General features: G+C 40.4%; 1 protein-coding gene across 1 annotated transcript in view; it reads right to left on the reverse strand.

Annotated features, from left to right (window-relative positions):
* MYO3A (myosin IIIA) overlaps positions 1–15,462 on the reverse strand; it is a 170,083-nt gene that overhangs the window by 120,359 nt on the left and 34,262 nt on the right. Inside the window, exon 7 of the mRNA XM_027559932.1 lies at positions 1,377–1,453. Coding sequence (XP_027415733.1) covers positions 1,377–1,453 — 77 coding nt within the window. The remainder of the gene's footprint in view (positions 1–1,376; positions 1,454–15,462) is intronic.

Raw genomic sequence — 15,462 nt, forward strand, 5'->3', positions numbered from 1 at the left:
CTTAGAGAAGGTACATGTGGACACAGCAGAGGAAATGTAAGGTGGGATGAACTGGGAGCTTGGGATTGACATGTACACTACTGTGTACAAAATAAATAACTAATGAGAACCTATCGTATAGTACAGGGAGCTCAGCTGGGCACTCTGTGATGACCTAAAGGGTGGGGATGGGGAAGCAGGGGTTGGAAGGAGGCTCAAGAGGGAGGTATATGTATACATACAGCTAATTCACTTCGTTGTACAGCAGAAGCACAGCATTATAATGCAATTATATTCCAATAAAAAGTATATTTAATGAAAACATAAGGTTGTGAGTATAGCTCACCCCTGAGAAATACATGGGTTAAGGGTTCCAATCTCCTGACAGTCGAAAATCCACATACTTCTATCTCTGCCTCAAAAACAGAGAAACTGATATATGACTCACCCAAGGGCAGGAAGCTGAAACAGTTTGGCTAGAACCAGGTCTCAAACCCTGGTTCTTTTGAATCCATACATTGTGAGCTCTGATTAAACACAAACTTTTCCCCATATTTAGTTAATTTAAAGATCTGTAAAATGAGATTGGGGATTAGTAGATACAAACTACTATGTATAAAAGGAATAAACCACAAGATTCTACTGTACTGCTGCTGCTGCTAAGTCACTTTAGTCGTGTCCAACTCTCTGCGACCCCATAGACGGCAGCCCACCAGGCTCCCCCATCCAGGCAAGAACACTGGAGTGGGTTGCCATTTCCTTCTCCAATGCATGAAAGTGAAAAGTGAAAGTGAAGTCGCTCAGTCGTATCTGACTCTTGGTGACCCCATGGACTACAGCCCACCAGGCCCCTCCATCCATGGGATTTAGCAGGCAAGAGTACTGGAGTGGGGTGCCATTGCCTTCTCCAACTGTACAGAACAGGGAATTATACTCAATACCTTGTAATAACCTATAATGAAAAAGAATATGAAAAAGAACATATATATGTATAACTTAATCACTTTGCTGTACAGCAGAAACACAACATTGTATATCACCTATACTTCAATAAAAAAAGAAAAACTGTAAAATGACAATACAGGCACTATATTTATTGACAAAAATTTGCAGGTAAGTAGACCTGCAATTCAAACCTGTGCTATTCCACTGTAGTTTCTCTCTACCTCATCTGACTTATTCATTCAGTCTTTCGTGTATTCATATATTCGCTCACAGCCCATTTATCATCTCCCATGTCACTCCTCACACACGCAAATATCTCACATATAGACAACACAACTGACATTTTCTTCCAGTAGATTCTAACACACATACGGAGCTACAGCGTGCATGAAAACAAAACTCAGAAAGGATCAATCACACAATGTGTCTCCCTCAAAAAAACTCTATCCAACCTCAGGAGCCATCCAAAACGGCGTTCCTACAGATGTGTTCCGACGGTGCCAGGTGCTGGTGAGCTGAGCAGACACGCCTGGAAGGAAGAGACGAGACTTACTTTCTTGCATTCATTACTCAGGTCAAGGAGATTTCAACTGCAATAAATCTGCTTACAAACAAATATGATTCTCTTATAGCTGCCACTGGACTTGAACTTCACCTTAAGGCATCCAAACTCAGGATGTCTGCATAGCCAAGACATACAACGGTCCTCCTATTTCCTATTTCTCGTATCCAAACCTATTCAAACTTAAAGCCCCATGTCAAGCTTAAATTCCCCCATGCTGACTTCATCTGCTCCAGATTATACTAATCTCTACAGCCTTGACTTTCTAGATTTTAAACTATTTGTCTGTATTGCATATTTTTGTACATAGTTTTGATTTGAATGGTAGGCTCCCTTTGCTCCTTCCTCTCACTACTAATGCAGAAGGAAATGGCAACCCACTCCATTATTCTTGCCTAGAGAATCCCAGGGACAGAGGACTTGGTGGGCTGCCGTCTACGGGGTCGCACAGAGTCGGACATGACTGAAGCGACTCAGCAGCAGCAGCAGCCCACTATTAAATTCTAGTGAACTGGATTGTTTCATATGGTGGCATACATATAGCAGGTGACTTGTGAATGCAAATAAAATTATTTTCCATCTATCATCTTGGGATAAATCACACCTGACGGGAAGTTTCAAATAAATTATTAGGGTTGGTCAAAAATGTTCACTCAGGTTTTTCCATAAGCTGTTATAAGAAAACTTGAATGAACTTTTGGCCAGTCCATCACATCTATTAATATTTAAACCAACAGCATCAACAGGATCAGTTATTTTCCTTTAGAGAGACTATACACAGAAAGATTACAATGAGGAAGTTTAACGAAATATTTCAATCTTGTCATCCCATCAATTCTATCTGGTTAGATACAATCATAACTGGCTCTTAAGAAAATCTGGAGTATAGTCTCCCTCCTCACGGCTCATACTTCTGCTCCTCTGGCTTCACGATGCTTCTTCCCTTGACCTCACTCTGGACTTCATGTTTTTCAGTTGCTAAGTCATGTCCGACACTTTGCGACCCCATGGACTGCAGCACGCCAGGCTTCCCTGTCCTTCACCATTTCCTGGAGTTTGCTGAAACTCATGTCCATTGAGTCAGTGATGCCATCCAACCATCTCAACCTGTGTCTCTCTTCTCCTTCTGTTAGTTCCAAATTGTGAACTTTAACTCCCTGACATCCTTGTTTTGAAAAGTACCTCCTGGGTGTCACATTTGTTTTAGGCTCTGGCTGTTCACCTTATAAGTCAAGTAGAACAAAGACACTAATTGATGTTTAATACGTTTAAAACTCCAAGATGAGGTATCAAATTCAAAGGTCATGAAAATTCAAAGCTCATATTCAGTCAAAAGAGCCTTTCACTGGTGGAAATACACTTGAGCTGAGGCCTAAGTGGTACGTTTTGGTTCCACATTAATTCTTTACCTCAAGGACTTCCTCCACTGATGTAATAAGTGGGACCTTGTCCTAAATGGGATCTGTATCTAAGCCTTCAAATTTTGCCTTTAAACATTTTATTATTTAACAGAAAAAATATCCTCATGAAATTGTTTTTGAAATTCAGAGAAGATGAACTAATCTGAGATTGAAGATTCTCTTGAATATTTCTAACAGATGATCTGAAGAAAGGGAATAATAGAGTTTCTCCAAAATGCACATCTCTCCCCAAGTATTTTAGCTTCCAGAAAAATTAAATGTTAATCTAAACATTTCATCTTGTCTTTTTCTATGAATTAAAGGCATAAATAAGCTTGACTTTTATGACGGTATCCAAGTACAGTAATTTATTTTTATAAGTAGGAAGAGTAAATAGATTTTAAAGAAATTTAATTTAAAATTGATTATAAATCTATTAAAATTTATTCTAAGTTTCTAATGATTTATGAAAAATCAAAAATTCTATTTTTCCCTCAGAAAACATTTCTGTTTCAACTTCATAAAGATTCTGTGAGAATTCAAATGTCATTTAAGCAAAATGTAAAAGGGGTAGAAAATAAACATGATTCAGTAAAATATCTAAAATTCTGCTTCTGGCAAGAAAGTGACAGACTAATCATTTCATAGTTATTTCTTCTTTCTGGGGATAAAGAAAAGATGATGTCGCTAGAATTGGCATTTTTCAGCAAGCAGTCATGCCCTGGTGTTTGAATTTATAGATATGGATGACAGGAAAGGGTCGTCCCTCCACATTCCACAGGAAATATATGGAGAAAGATGCTGAGAAGTTCATTAGGATGTATTACGGGACCCAAGACAGACCATTCAGATTTTCTCTTGGAAATGTGAGTCTTGAATGGAGACAGGCCAGGAGGTGACTAGAGCAAGTCACCCGAAGTCGAGGCTCTAAGGATTCGCCCAAGTGATGCTGCTCCAGGTGATGCTGTTCTGGAGGTCCAGGGATGCCACAGGCCTTTCCTAGGAGGCCAGATCGCCCAGTCTCTCCCTTGACTTTGTATGTCACTCAGTGCTATTTTCAGTATCATTGCCTAAGTGGGTCAGAGTTAAGGTTCTGCTGCCTATAATCACAGAACTCTAATACAAGAGCAAGAATGATTTTACACATAAAGGAGCAGATTAACAAGGGTAATGGCCAATAATAATGAGTTTACAAAGCCTAAGATCATTAGGTTTTATATTATTATGAGAGTATATTACTTTTATTTATATTAATATAAAGTTAGAATTTTTTAAAGCAAACATCTGGCCTCCAAACTCCTTTCTTGATCACACTATTCCAAACAACAAGGAACTTCTGAGCAAGCATACCTAATACACTTTCCATATGTTTCCAGATACATTGATATGTACATTATGAAACATACAAAGATAATTTTAAAGGATGGTATTAAAATATAACTATTATGAATATTTCATAATTAAATTGGCTATTTCTTCACTCCAATGGTATATCTGGGATAATGAGTTACGATGTTAGTGGTGCAAGGGAAAGTGAAAATCACTCAGTAGTGTCTTTGTGATCCCATGGACTGTCTTCACGCCAGAATACTGTAGTGGGTAGTCTTTGCTTCTCCAGGGGATCTTCCCAACCCAGGGATCAAGCCCAGGTCCCCCACATTGCAGGCAGATTCTTTACCAGCTGAGCTACAAGGGAAGCCCAAGAATACTGGAGTGGGTAGCCTATCCCTTCTCCAGCAGATCTTCCCGACCCAGGAATCAAACCAGGGTCTCCTGCATTGCAAGTAGATTCTTTACCAACTGAGCTATGAGGGAAGTCCACAGTGCTAGTGGAGTATCATATATTAAGAGTTTTTTGGAATCCTGCAGAAAGGATGTTTTACACCTGGTCCCTGTAAACTGTATGGAAACAAGAAAAATTTAGCCTGGAATGTGAAGCAGGAAAAACAAAAAAGTATCAAAATAAGTGAAAAAGGAAAAATGCAAGTAGGTAGAATAAGAAACCCCTGAGTCTGAAAATACTAGATGATTCTCAGGTTAAACACAATACACACACCTATGAAAGAGTGACAGAGGAAGCATGTTTGTTGAATGTTTCTGCAATAACTGTTAACCCCAAGATCATCTTTCCAACAGAACCAACTTCAGAGACAGAAGGCAGCTTAATGGTTAAAACATCTAACATGATCATTTTCAGGATAGTAAACTTCAGCTGGACAGAAACGTGAGTTTCCTGAGGACAAACAGCATTTTTACTTAACATAAATTCCCACAAGAAAACTGGCTAATAAGGTATAAAAATGCAAAATTCAGTTTAAAATGATTGACATAATTACTTTAAAAGGCAACAAGAATCCAAATTATGAGTTCGGGACCTGCAGGAAGTAAAGAAGTTTAGGAAAATCATCTTGTACAGAGAGGAGCTAAGGGAATAATCACCAAAGTAAACAGTTATATAAGCATGTCAAAGGAGAAGAGGCTGAAGATGGAAAATTCCAGGCAGAAAGTTGGGATACAGAGAAGATATTAAAAGGAACAGAAGCCAACAAGAGATCGGGCTGAATGGAAAACAGATTAGAAGAGAGGGCAATAAGCCATTAAAAGTCAAAGCCACAGGAACATTAAGGAGGTTTGTGTCAACAATTCTTCAGCATTTTGCTTTGACTACATTGCTTGGGAATTATTAAGTCCTTCTAATAAGGCTTCCTGCACTGTTTTTAGCTGGGCAGTCACCCTGTCCTCTATGGCTTATGTCCTGTTTCTGGGGCTGGTGGGGGTGGGGGGGTGGAAATGTGCAGGATTTATATTTGTGGTTAGGACTCAGGTCTGAGAGAGTGAGAAGAAACATCAGATATGTGGTTTCCAAGGTGGTTCAAAAAGACCAGATGACTTCAGGGAACTTGATTTACTATAACCACAGGACAAGACCCTTGCCATCTCAAGGGAGCAAAGGGAAGAGCTTGGGGCTTTGTTGTTAAAAGCAAAACACTGCAGGGATGAAAACTGGGACCATAAAATTTACTATACCATCTAATACCCTCATTTTGTTGGTGAGGTTAGGACGGTATGACGATTAATTTTGTGTGTCAATTTGGCGGGCCCTGGTGCCCAGATATTTAGTCAAATGTCCTTATGGATACTTCTGGGAAGGTGGTTTTCAGATGAGAATTAGCATTTATATCAGCGGACTTTGGGTAAAACTGATTATTGTCCTTAATGTGGATGAGCCTCATGCAGTGAGAGACCATGATAGTGATCTCCACCAGATGAGGACTTCTGCCAGCTGACAGCCTTTGGACTCAACCTGCATCTTTTCCTGGGGTCTTCAGCCCACCAGCCCCCCATCAGGTTTTGAAGTCATCAAGCCTCCACAGTCACAGGAGCCATTTTCTTAAAATACGTTTCTCTATATACACACAGTACACATCCTGTCTGAGTTGTGTCTCTGGAGAACTCTGACAGATGCAGATATCAGTGCTGAGAGTGGTGCCAGAGGCACAAAATCTTATAGATGAGTTTTCTGAAGTGGTCCTGGGGTTTCTGGAATTGACGCTTAAATCTGATTAGATTCAAAGACATGAATGGCTCCATTTCCAGGAGTCAAGAGAGCACCAACAATCCATGGCATGATATGGGGATAGAGATACACAAAATACCATCACTGAACACATATAATTAAATACTCACTAGAGGAACAGATCAGCATGACCATGTAAATGTTATCTCTGAACATCTTGGTCAAATAAATAAGTATATTGAGACTGGCTGGTCGCTTTTAATTTCGCCGGACAGAATGAGGAAAGAGAAGGATGAGCTCAGGGATTCAAATTCCCAGTAAGTGCTGCATGAATGACCCAAAAGCTTCCACATCTGCCCCCAAAAGAGACCCTTCTCTCCTGCAGCCAGATTTGAGACTGATGAAAACCAAACCCAGAATCTCATCCTGCAAGTGGCTGGATTAAGATGCAAACTGAATTCCCCCAACTTCAGAGGGTGTCTGCCATTAAAATAAAGGCACTGACTGGGAAGCAACGGGATCTCGAAAACTGGAATGCAGGTGTATGAGAAGATCCTATTGAAGGTGGGCTCTGAACCCCTAAATTCTGATCAATCTTCTCTGCCAGGAGAGGTAGCCCATGTGAGGAGATTAACCTTGCCTTTGCCCAAGGAAACTACCTTAATGGTCTCCTCTAATATAGTTGCCTTACAAGACACTGGTAATTCTCAACATCCACCCCAATCACCTCTCTTTGCTCCTAAACCTATAATCAGACTCTAGTCCCACAAGAACCTTACAGGTGTGGTACAAAGAGCTACTTGATTTTTTAAACTTTACATAGAAATTCAGAGAATATGTGTGGGAGCAGATATTAAGGATGTGGTATATGGTGGAAGGAAAAACATAAAACTTGAATCAGGCTAAAGTCACTGATACGAGCCCACTAAGCAGACATCTTACCCCTAACATTGCATCTAACAAGTTTGGCTGGTTGGCTCAGACATGGGTCAAAAAGTGGCCTCCAGTAAATGAACTTGAAACACCAGAACTGGTTCACTCTAGAGGAAGGGATGCAAAGACTTAGGATGACTGTAGTGTTAGAGGGGGGTCTATCATTTAAGACCTAAGATCCCACATGCCACAGGGCAGCTAAGCCTGTGTGCTGCAACTAGAGAAGTGCCCATGCACCAAAACAAAGACACAGAGCAGCCAAAGTTTAAAAAATAAATTTAAAAATGTAAAACAAGAGGCAGAGAGGAAAGATTGGGTTTCTCCAGTGAGAGAGGAAGAGACAGCAAGCCATCCTGGTTCTTGCCTTCTGTTCTTCTGTCCTTTCTAGTCCCTTTCGTCCTGTTCTTCTTACCCAGGAGACTCCCTTGTGAATCTTACTCACTTCTGGAGCTAGTTTGCAGTTCCTGTCCTCACAACTGAAAGACCCTTGACCAAGACATACAACTCTATCTGTAATGTTAAACTGCTTAGTTCATATAACTCTATTTGTAACGTTAAACTGCTTATTCAGTCTGAAAACACTGGAGACCACAGCTTCAGCTCGAACCACAAGGTCTAAAATAAAGAGCCCATTTATTCATGGTTTTGCTTAAAAAAATGAAAGAATTTATTTTTCCTTTCAAATAAAATAAAGGTCACCTCTCTGAAGTACAAAAATAAATTTGAGCTGAGGAAAATATTAATTTTTTGTATAGATATGAAAATTCTCAAGCTCTGCCAACTTTTAAAAATGGTTCTTTCCTCTAGTTTCTTTTTTTTCAATATATAATTTCATTATACAAAACACTAGTTCTCCAGTTTTCAAGATGCATAACATTCAACTAACAAATACACATATTTGGTAGATATATATGTGTACATATTACATAATCTTTAATATTACATAATCTTTAAACATGTACATAAACATCTTTAGACATCTGTATTGTCTCCAAATTTTCTCCATAGTTTACTTTTTTTGACATAATCTCGACCTTAGTGAAAAGCTGGCAAGAGAAGTACAAATAATATTCTTTCCTCAACCATATAAGTATGTAAGTATGTAAACCACAGAATGTAAATGGGCTGCTTGATGCCTTTTCACCTCCAAATACTTTAATGTATGATTGCTACAAACAAGGACGTTCCCCTACATACCGGCAACACAACTAATAAAACCAGGAAATTTAACACTGATCCCTTTCTACCATCTAGCCTACAGACTTCATTCATATTTCATCAATTGTCCCAAGTACCCTTACAACAAAATATGTCCTTCCAATGAAAAGATCTAATCCAGGATCACATGCTGCATTTAGTTGTCCTATCTCTTTGGTCTCCTTCAATCTAAAGGAGTTCCTTAGGCTTCCCTTGAACTTCATGGCCTTGATACTTTTGCAGGATTTCAGGCTAGTTTTTTTGTAGAATGTTCTTGAACTTGGACCTGTCAGATACTCCCTCATGATTAATATGGTTGGCAGGACATCATGGAAGGGAAGTCTCACTGTCTCCTATTAGGTGGTATGAGATTTCCACTTGTCACACGGTTGTATTCACTTTGTATACTTGGTTAAGTCTGTGTCTGCCAGGGTTCTAGTTTGTAAAGTTTTCTCTTTTTCTTTTGTATCTTATGCAGAGGTATTTAGAGACTAAATATTCTATTTTTAATCAAAACTTAACTCACTAGTTTAGCATCCACTGAAGTGTTTGGATGAATTAATTATTACTATGTGCTAAGTTCCTTCAGTCGTATCCAGCTCTTTGTGACTTCATGGATTGTAGCCTGCCAGGCTCCTCTGTCCCTGGGATTTTCCAGGCAAGAATACTGGAGTGGGTTGCCGTTTCCTTCTCCAATTATTACTATGATGGGTGCCAAAAGATAATTTCAAAAGTCTCACTATTCCTTCTACATTCATTAAGTTGGCATTCTTCTGTAAAGAAATTTACAGAAGATTTTGATTTTTTCCATTCATCTATTAATGTCTGTAAGTATGCAAGTATGAATTTATGGATTTCTACTTTATTCAATAGATACCATTGTCTCATCATTATTATCATTACTTTGATTCTCAAATTGTCCCAGATTTGGTCAGTGAGAATCACTTCAGTGTGGCTTCTATGTCCTTTTGACATTGTCTCCATCACTCTTTGAGCTTCTCCTTACTTCCTGGCACATCAAGTTCCAGGCTCAGCTTGTACAGCCTTAAAAAAATCAGTCTTTTCCCACAAATCCTTGCTTCCTATTAGATGAGAATTGTGTTTAAAAACTAAAAGCTAGGTACTTGATGTGCTTGCTCTTGGGGCATCAAGCATGCATGTCCTTTTAGTGGACACAGCCAGATAACCAGTACACACACACACACACACATTAAATTTATTTTTATATACCTCTCTGTATACTGAAAACCCTGAGTTCACAGGGACACTTCCAATGCAATCCAGAATCATGGGGTTCAGTTCTCTTTCCATATTCATAATTCTCATCTCTAACAGTAAGAAACTGGACTCCCACTGATCTCAGTATATTTCCTCATAGTATCGAGCCCCCTTTATGTAACCTGTCCCTTGTCTCCATGTAGACCCCCAGTCACACAGATCCCCTTCTTACCCAGTTCAGGCTCTGACAACTTGACTTGGGTCACCACCATCCCCCTAGAGAAACACTCTCTTTGTCCCCTCATCTGGGACTCAACGTCCCAAGCCAAGCCACCACTGCTCCCACCCTCCCACCAAGGACACCCTTCTCACCCCTTTCAGGCCCAAACCTCATGCTAAGTTGCACCCCGACTCCCATGATTACTCGGTCCCACTGAACAGCTTTTAGGTGATCCCAGAAAAAAGGAAGGAATGGAGAGAACTTCATAGTTTTTAGGTTCAGGTGGACCTGCATCATGTGATGCTACAGAAATGGGTTATTAATGAATAAGTCACAACTTTTCTTTGACCTACATTACTTATTGGGGATTTGGCCTAAAATTGGGCACGTGGGTACTAAGAGATTGAAAGCCATAAAATACTCTGTCATAAGAACGATGTCTAAATAAATCACAAGAAGTACATTTTGTACTTTTGTATTGAAATGTTAACTATTCCATTAGAAATGAAGGTCCCCAGAGAGAAATCTGTAGAAATGAGAACTGAGTACTGCCTTGGTCTCTCCTGCATTTTCTATTCCAAATGAGGACTGCTTTTTCAGACCTTAGTTGACTTGCCTAAAGGGGTTTGTCTCCTGGGAAGTCATGTTATTTATTGATTGATTGTATACCAGTGACTGTTAATGTATTTCATTAATAACGTCTGCAAACTCACTTGTCTTTTTATTCCCTGAGGCAGCTGGTGAAAGTCTAGCCCACTTAAGAAGAAAACAAAAGGTTTTCTTAAAGGCTGCACTTATAACCAGCACTAGCAAACTGAATCTTACTATTAGTGTAATTAAATAGCTTGATATTTAAAGTTAATACCCAATCGACTCTAGCAGAGGGCTATTAAAGAAAAAAAAAAAAAAACAGAAAGAGGCACCAATTTTGGGAATTCAGATTTTTCAGTATTTACCAACTATTTAAATACAGTATTTTCTTATCATTTTTCAAGTACCTACTATATGTACAATACTGAGCTAGGGGTGAGGTGGCAGTATTATTTTACAATAATGTTAATAGTGCAGATTTTTAAAATTATAGTGTCAATAATTATACTAAGCAGTTCACCTGTATTATCCCATTTACTTTCCACAATGATCAACCATATGATATAGACACTGTTTTTCTTATTGTTGTCCCTGGAGATTTTAAGTGACCTTCTCAGGGTCACAGAATTATATGGAAAGTCCTGCTTCCCATTCACGCCTTCATTCAAGAGTATTTACTGAGCACTTCCAACATGCCATTGCCAAACTTGGTTCTGGGGAGAGAGTGATCGACCAGACGGCATGCCATCCTGAACCTCAAACTTCAGCAGGGAGAGCAGTCAAATTAAACACATGATTGCAATAGAGGGTGACGACTGGCTGGCTGAAGAAAGGATACGATGCGTGTATACAATGAAATATTACTCAGTCATTAAAAAGAACGAAATAATGCCATTTTTCATGGATTTCATTTTCATTTTTCATTTTTCACGGATGGACCTGGAGATAATCATACTAAGTGAAGTAAGTCAGAAAGGCAATGACAAATATCATATGATATTCCTTATAGGTGGAATCCAAAAGAAATTATACAAATGAACTTATTTACAAAACAGGAACACATCCATAGACTTTGAGAACAAATTAATGGTTACCAGAGGGAAGGGTGGGATGGGGAGGGATAGACCAGGAGTTTGGAATTGACATGTACACACTGCTATATTTAAAATAGGTCACCAACAGGGACCTACTGTACAGCACAGGGAACTCTGCTCAATATTCTGTAACAACCTAAATGGAGAAAGAATTTGAAAAAAGACAGACAGATATATATATATATATATATATATATATATATATATATATATATATACACACACACACACCTGAATCACTTAGCTGTATACCTGAAATGAACACATTGTTAATTAACTATGCTGCTGCTGCTGCTGAGTCACTTCAGTCCTGTCAGACTCTGTGCAACCCCATAGACAGCAGCCCACCAGGCTCCCCTGTCCCTGGGATTCTCCAGGCAAGAACACTGGAGTGGGTTGCCATTTCCTTCTCCAAACTCCAATATAAAATAAAAATTAAAAATTAAAAAAAAAAGAATAATAGAGTGTTGGAGAGGTTCTCAGCCAGGCAGACAGAGGTCCCCTGGGTACAGCAATGACGGGAGGCTTCTATGCAGGGAAAGCATCGTGTTTGTAACTGGTCACAAAATTCAATGACATTATACTTAGATACATAGTGAAAATGTAATTGTGATTTCTTCATTTGGTCTCTCACTATTATGGTCTCTCCTATGCCCCTACACACGGGTTTGCCAGGTAGCTCAGTGGTGAAGAATCCACCTGCCAATGCAGAAGATGCAGGAAGATGCAGGTTCAATCCCTGGGTCAGGATGATCCGCTGGAAGGGGAAATGGCAACAGTGTTCTTGCCTGAAAAGTCCCCTGACAGAGGAGCAGGGCGGGCTACAGTCCACGGAGTCACAAAGAATCAGACATGACTGAGTGACTGAGCAAGCATGCCTCTATCCACTGTCTCGGAGAAGTAAAGCTTAGACCCAAATCCTAAGTCCTTTGAGAAAGAATTCATTCTCTCTTGGATGAAAGCCCTCGCTCCGTCTCTGCCTTTGCTCCATTTCTCAACGGCACCCTCTTCTTCCCTCCTGAAGATGTTACTGTCTGTACAGGATGAGGGATGGCTTATAAGACCTTGTGTGGCTTATAAGACCTTGTGGAGAGGAGAAGAGGGAGGGTCCTGGGGTGTGGTGGGTCTCCAGTCTCTGGGGCCATGTGTCTTTCCCCCTGGCCTCTCATGCCACGGTCTGCATCTGGCGAACCTGTGGCCTGATCTCCTGCAGGCAGGCCTTCCTGCAGACCTTCCTGGCACATGACTCAGCCGAGGCAGACAAGGTTCTAAGGTCTGGCTGTGATTCCTATTCAGACCTGGCCTAGGTGATCTGCTCTGTGCCTCACCGCCCATCCTGAGCAAACCCCTCTAGAAACTCCCCAGCCAGATTCGAGTTATTTTTGGGTTAATGGGAACAGAGGATAAGGGTCTGGAGAACTTTGGCATGCACGAGTGCTCCCTCTACCCAATCAGTCTCCACCTCCAGGTCAGGACCACATGGTCACTGCCGTCTGGACTGGCACAGACTCTGCAGGGCCCTTCTCTGGGGCACGGAGTGATGGTGGTGGAAAGGGTGTGGATAAGGGCTCCCTTCTGCCCTCTTGTCACATTCACTTTTCGAAAGCTCATTTCGCTGTCCCACCTCCTTCTCTGCTTCACCTTTTCACAATTACCTGAGAACTGGAAAGAGTTTCCATCTTCTTTCTGTTCACTCTTAAGGGAAACCCTACGATGGATTCCTGGAATTTCCCCCTCCATATTTTAAAGAGAAGATAAAGCAATTTAGACAGACCTTCCTGGGGAGATAAACTGGGTCTTGCTATACACTCCTATTTTTTCTTATTAACCTCAGCCATCTTATTGCATTCCTTCTGAAACAAATCTTAACCTCCCCCCAGACAGAGAGATGCCTCTGGCAGATGAGTGAAGATCACATTCTTGCATAAACAAGAGAAAAGCATGTTAACCAATTTTGAAGTACTTCCTCCAGCACATATATAAGAGCCCTAACTGAGAAAGAGGGTGGGTACATTTAAGGGATTAAAAGAAGTTGACCTGGCCTGTAGGTCACAGGAAGAGGGAGTCCCTCACGAGCACCAAGGGGTAAAACAGGTGTTAATCACTAAGTGCTTACTCCGGGGCAGCCAAGAGGACCGTAAAGTCTACAGGAAACCACTGAACAGAACACTGAACAAGAGAGTGGCCGGGTCAGCTGAGCTTTCTGGCTACAGATGCAGTGTGGACAGTGATCTGGAAGGAAAGGAACGAGACTGGATGCAGGGGGTAAGTAAGGTGCAGCTGCAGGAGCCCAGGTCAGAGATGATGGCGAGGACCAGGGAGGGGTGATAAAGACATGGTCTGGGGATTTATAATAGAGAGAGAGAAACCTGTGACTCACTGTAGATGCAGGAGGTGAAAATAATGGGTGGCTCAAGAGTCAGAGATTTCTGAGATTTCTGGCTTGAGCAACAAAACTAAGACTTTTTTTAAGACAAGAAACTCTTGATATGAAACAGATTTCCAGGGATAGATGAGGTGGTGGAGTTCCATTCTGAATACTTGGAGGACTGGCAGCCATCCAAGTACAGATCTTCAATATCCAATAATGAGCATACCACACACTTTATGAGGTGAGAAATTAAAATAAAAATGTACTCTAAACCCCTTTACTCCCAGCTGTGGCCTTCGCTGAAAATCTGATTTAAACATAAAATGAGGACATTGATTTTCAGTTTGATTCGGCAGTTTGGGGTTTAGCACATCTTATTTCTTCTGCCCTTGAGAAATTTTACTCTGCATGCACCTCCATCCTCAAGTTTTAATTCATATGAAAACCTTAAACCATTTTAGGTGAGTTGAATCCATGCCCTTTTATGATGGAGAACACAGATATAAGCAGTGTTTTATATGCAAATAATAACATTTTGGTATCAGACACTAGGAACACATATCATAGGCTCTTTTCTAATTGGTGCTGACAGCAAAGTCTTTAAGTCAATTAGTATAAAACCAAAGTTCTCATTTTGTCAGCTTTCCAACTTATGACTACTTTCTAAAGATATCGTAATAAAGGCCACCTTTCTTATTATACAGGTGTATATTTTTACTCTGAACTACTCTGGTGGGTGTTCCAGAAAGTTGCTTTTCTCAGAATGACTGGTTTATCAAGGTATTTTTTTTGGAGGAGGGTGTGTGTGACTAAAGAAGATGTTTATTTACACTTGTTTTAACAATTTTCGTCAGGTCTAGCTCAGTGGGTAAAGACTGCCTACAATGCAGGATACACAAGAGATGCAGATTCTATCTCTAGGCAGGGAACATCCTCTGGAGAAGGACATGGCAACCTACTCCAGTATTCTTGCCTGGAGAATCCTGTGGACAGACGAGCCTGGTGAGCTACAGTCCATGGGGTCGCAAAGAATTGGACACAACTGAAGTGACTGAGCTCATGTATATTGTAGCCATATTTTAGAGCAAGGGAATTATAAGAGCTCAAGTTAAATACTAAGTTCTCCATTTGGGTCCATTAAGAGTGGAGCCAAAATTATTCTGAGAAGAGTCATGGCTCTGTCTATGGTGCAGTGAAGAGTGTTTTTTATTGTTGTTTTTTAGAATTTCAGGCACAAGTTCTTCTTAGTATCCTAACTCAGCCAGATTGTTCAAACGCACAGCTCCGAACTCAACTAGTGACACACGCTAGCTACATTCACTGTCAAGCTGCTCCTTGGTTTTCAAATGCTCAGCTGAGGGAAAAAAAGCACACTTGTGGTCATTTGAAAGATGTGCTATTCAGCTGTTCCTGTCTACTGCTGCTGCTGCTGCTA

The sequence above is a fragment of the Bos indicus x Bos taurus genome, chromosome 13 (genome assembly GCF_003369695.1).
Source record: "Bos indicus x Bos taurus breed Angus x Brahman F1 hybrid chromosome 13, Bos_hybrid_MaternalHap_v2.0, whole genome shotgun sequence".
NCBI lineage: Eukaryota > Metazoa > Chordata > Mammalia > Artiodactyla > Bovidae > Bos > Bos indicus x Bos taurus.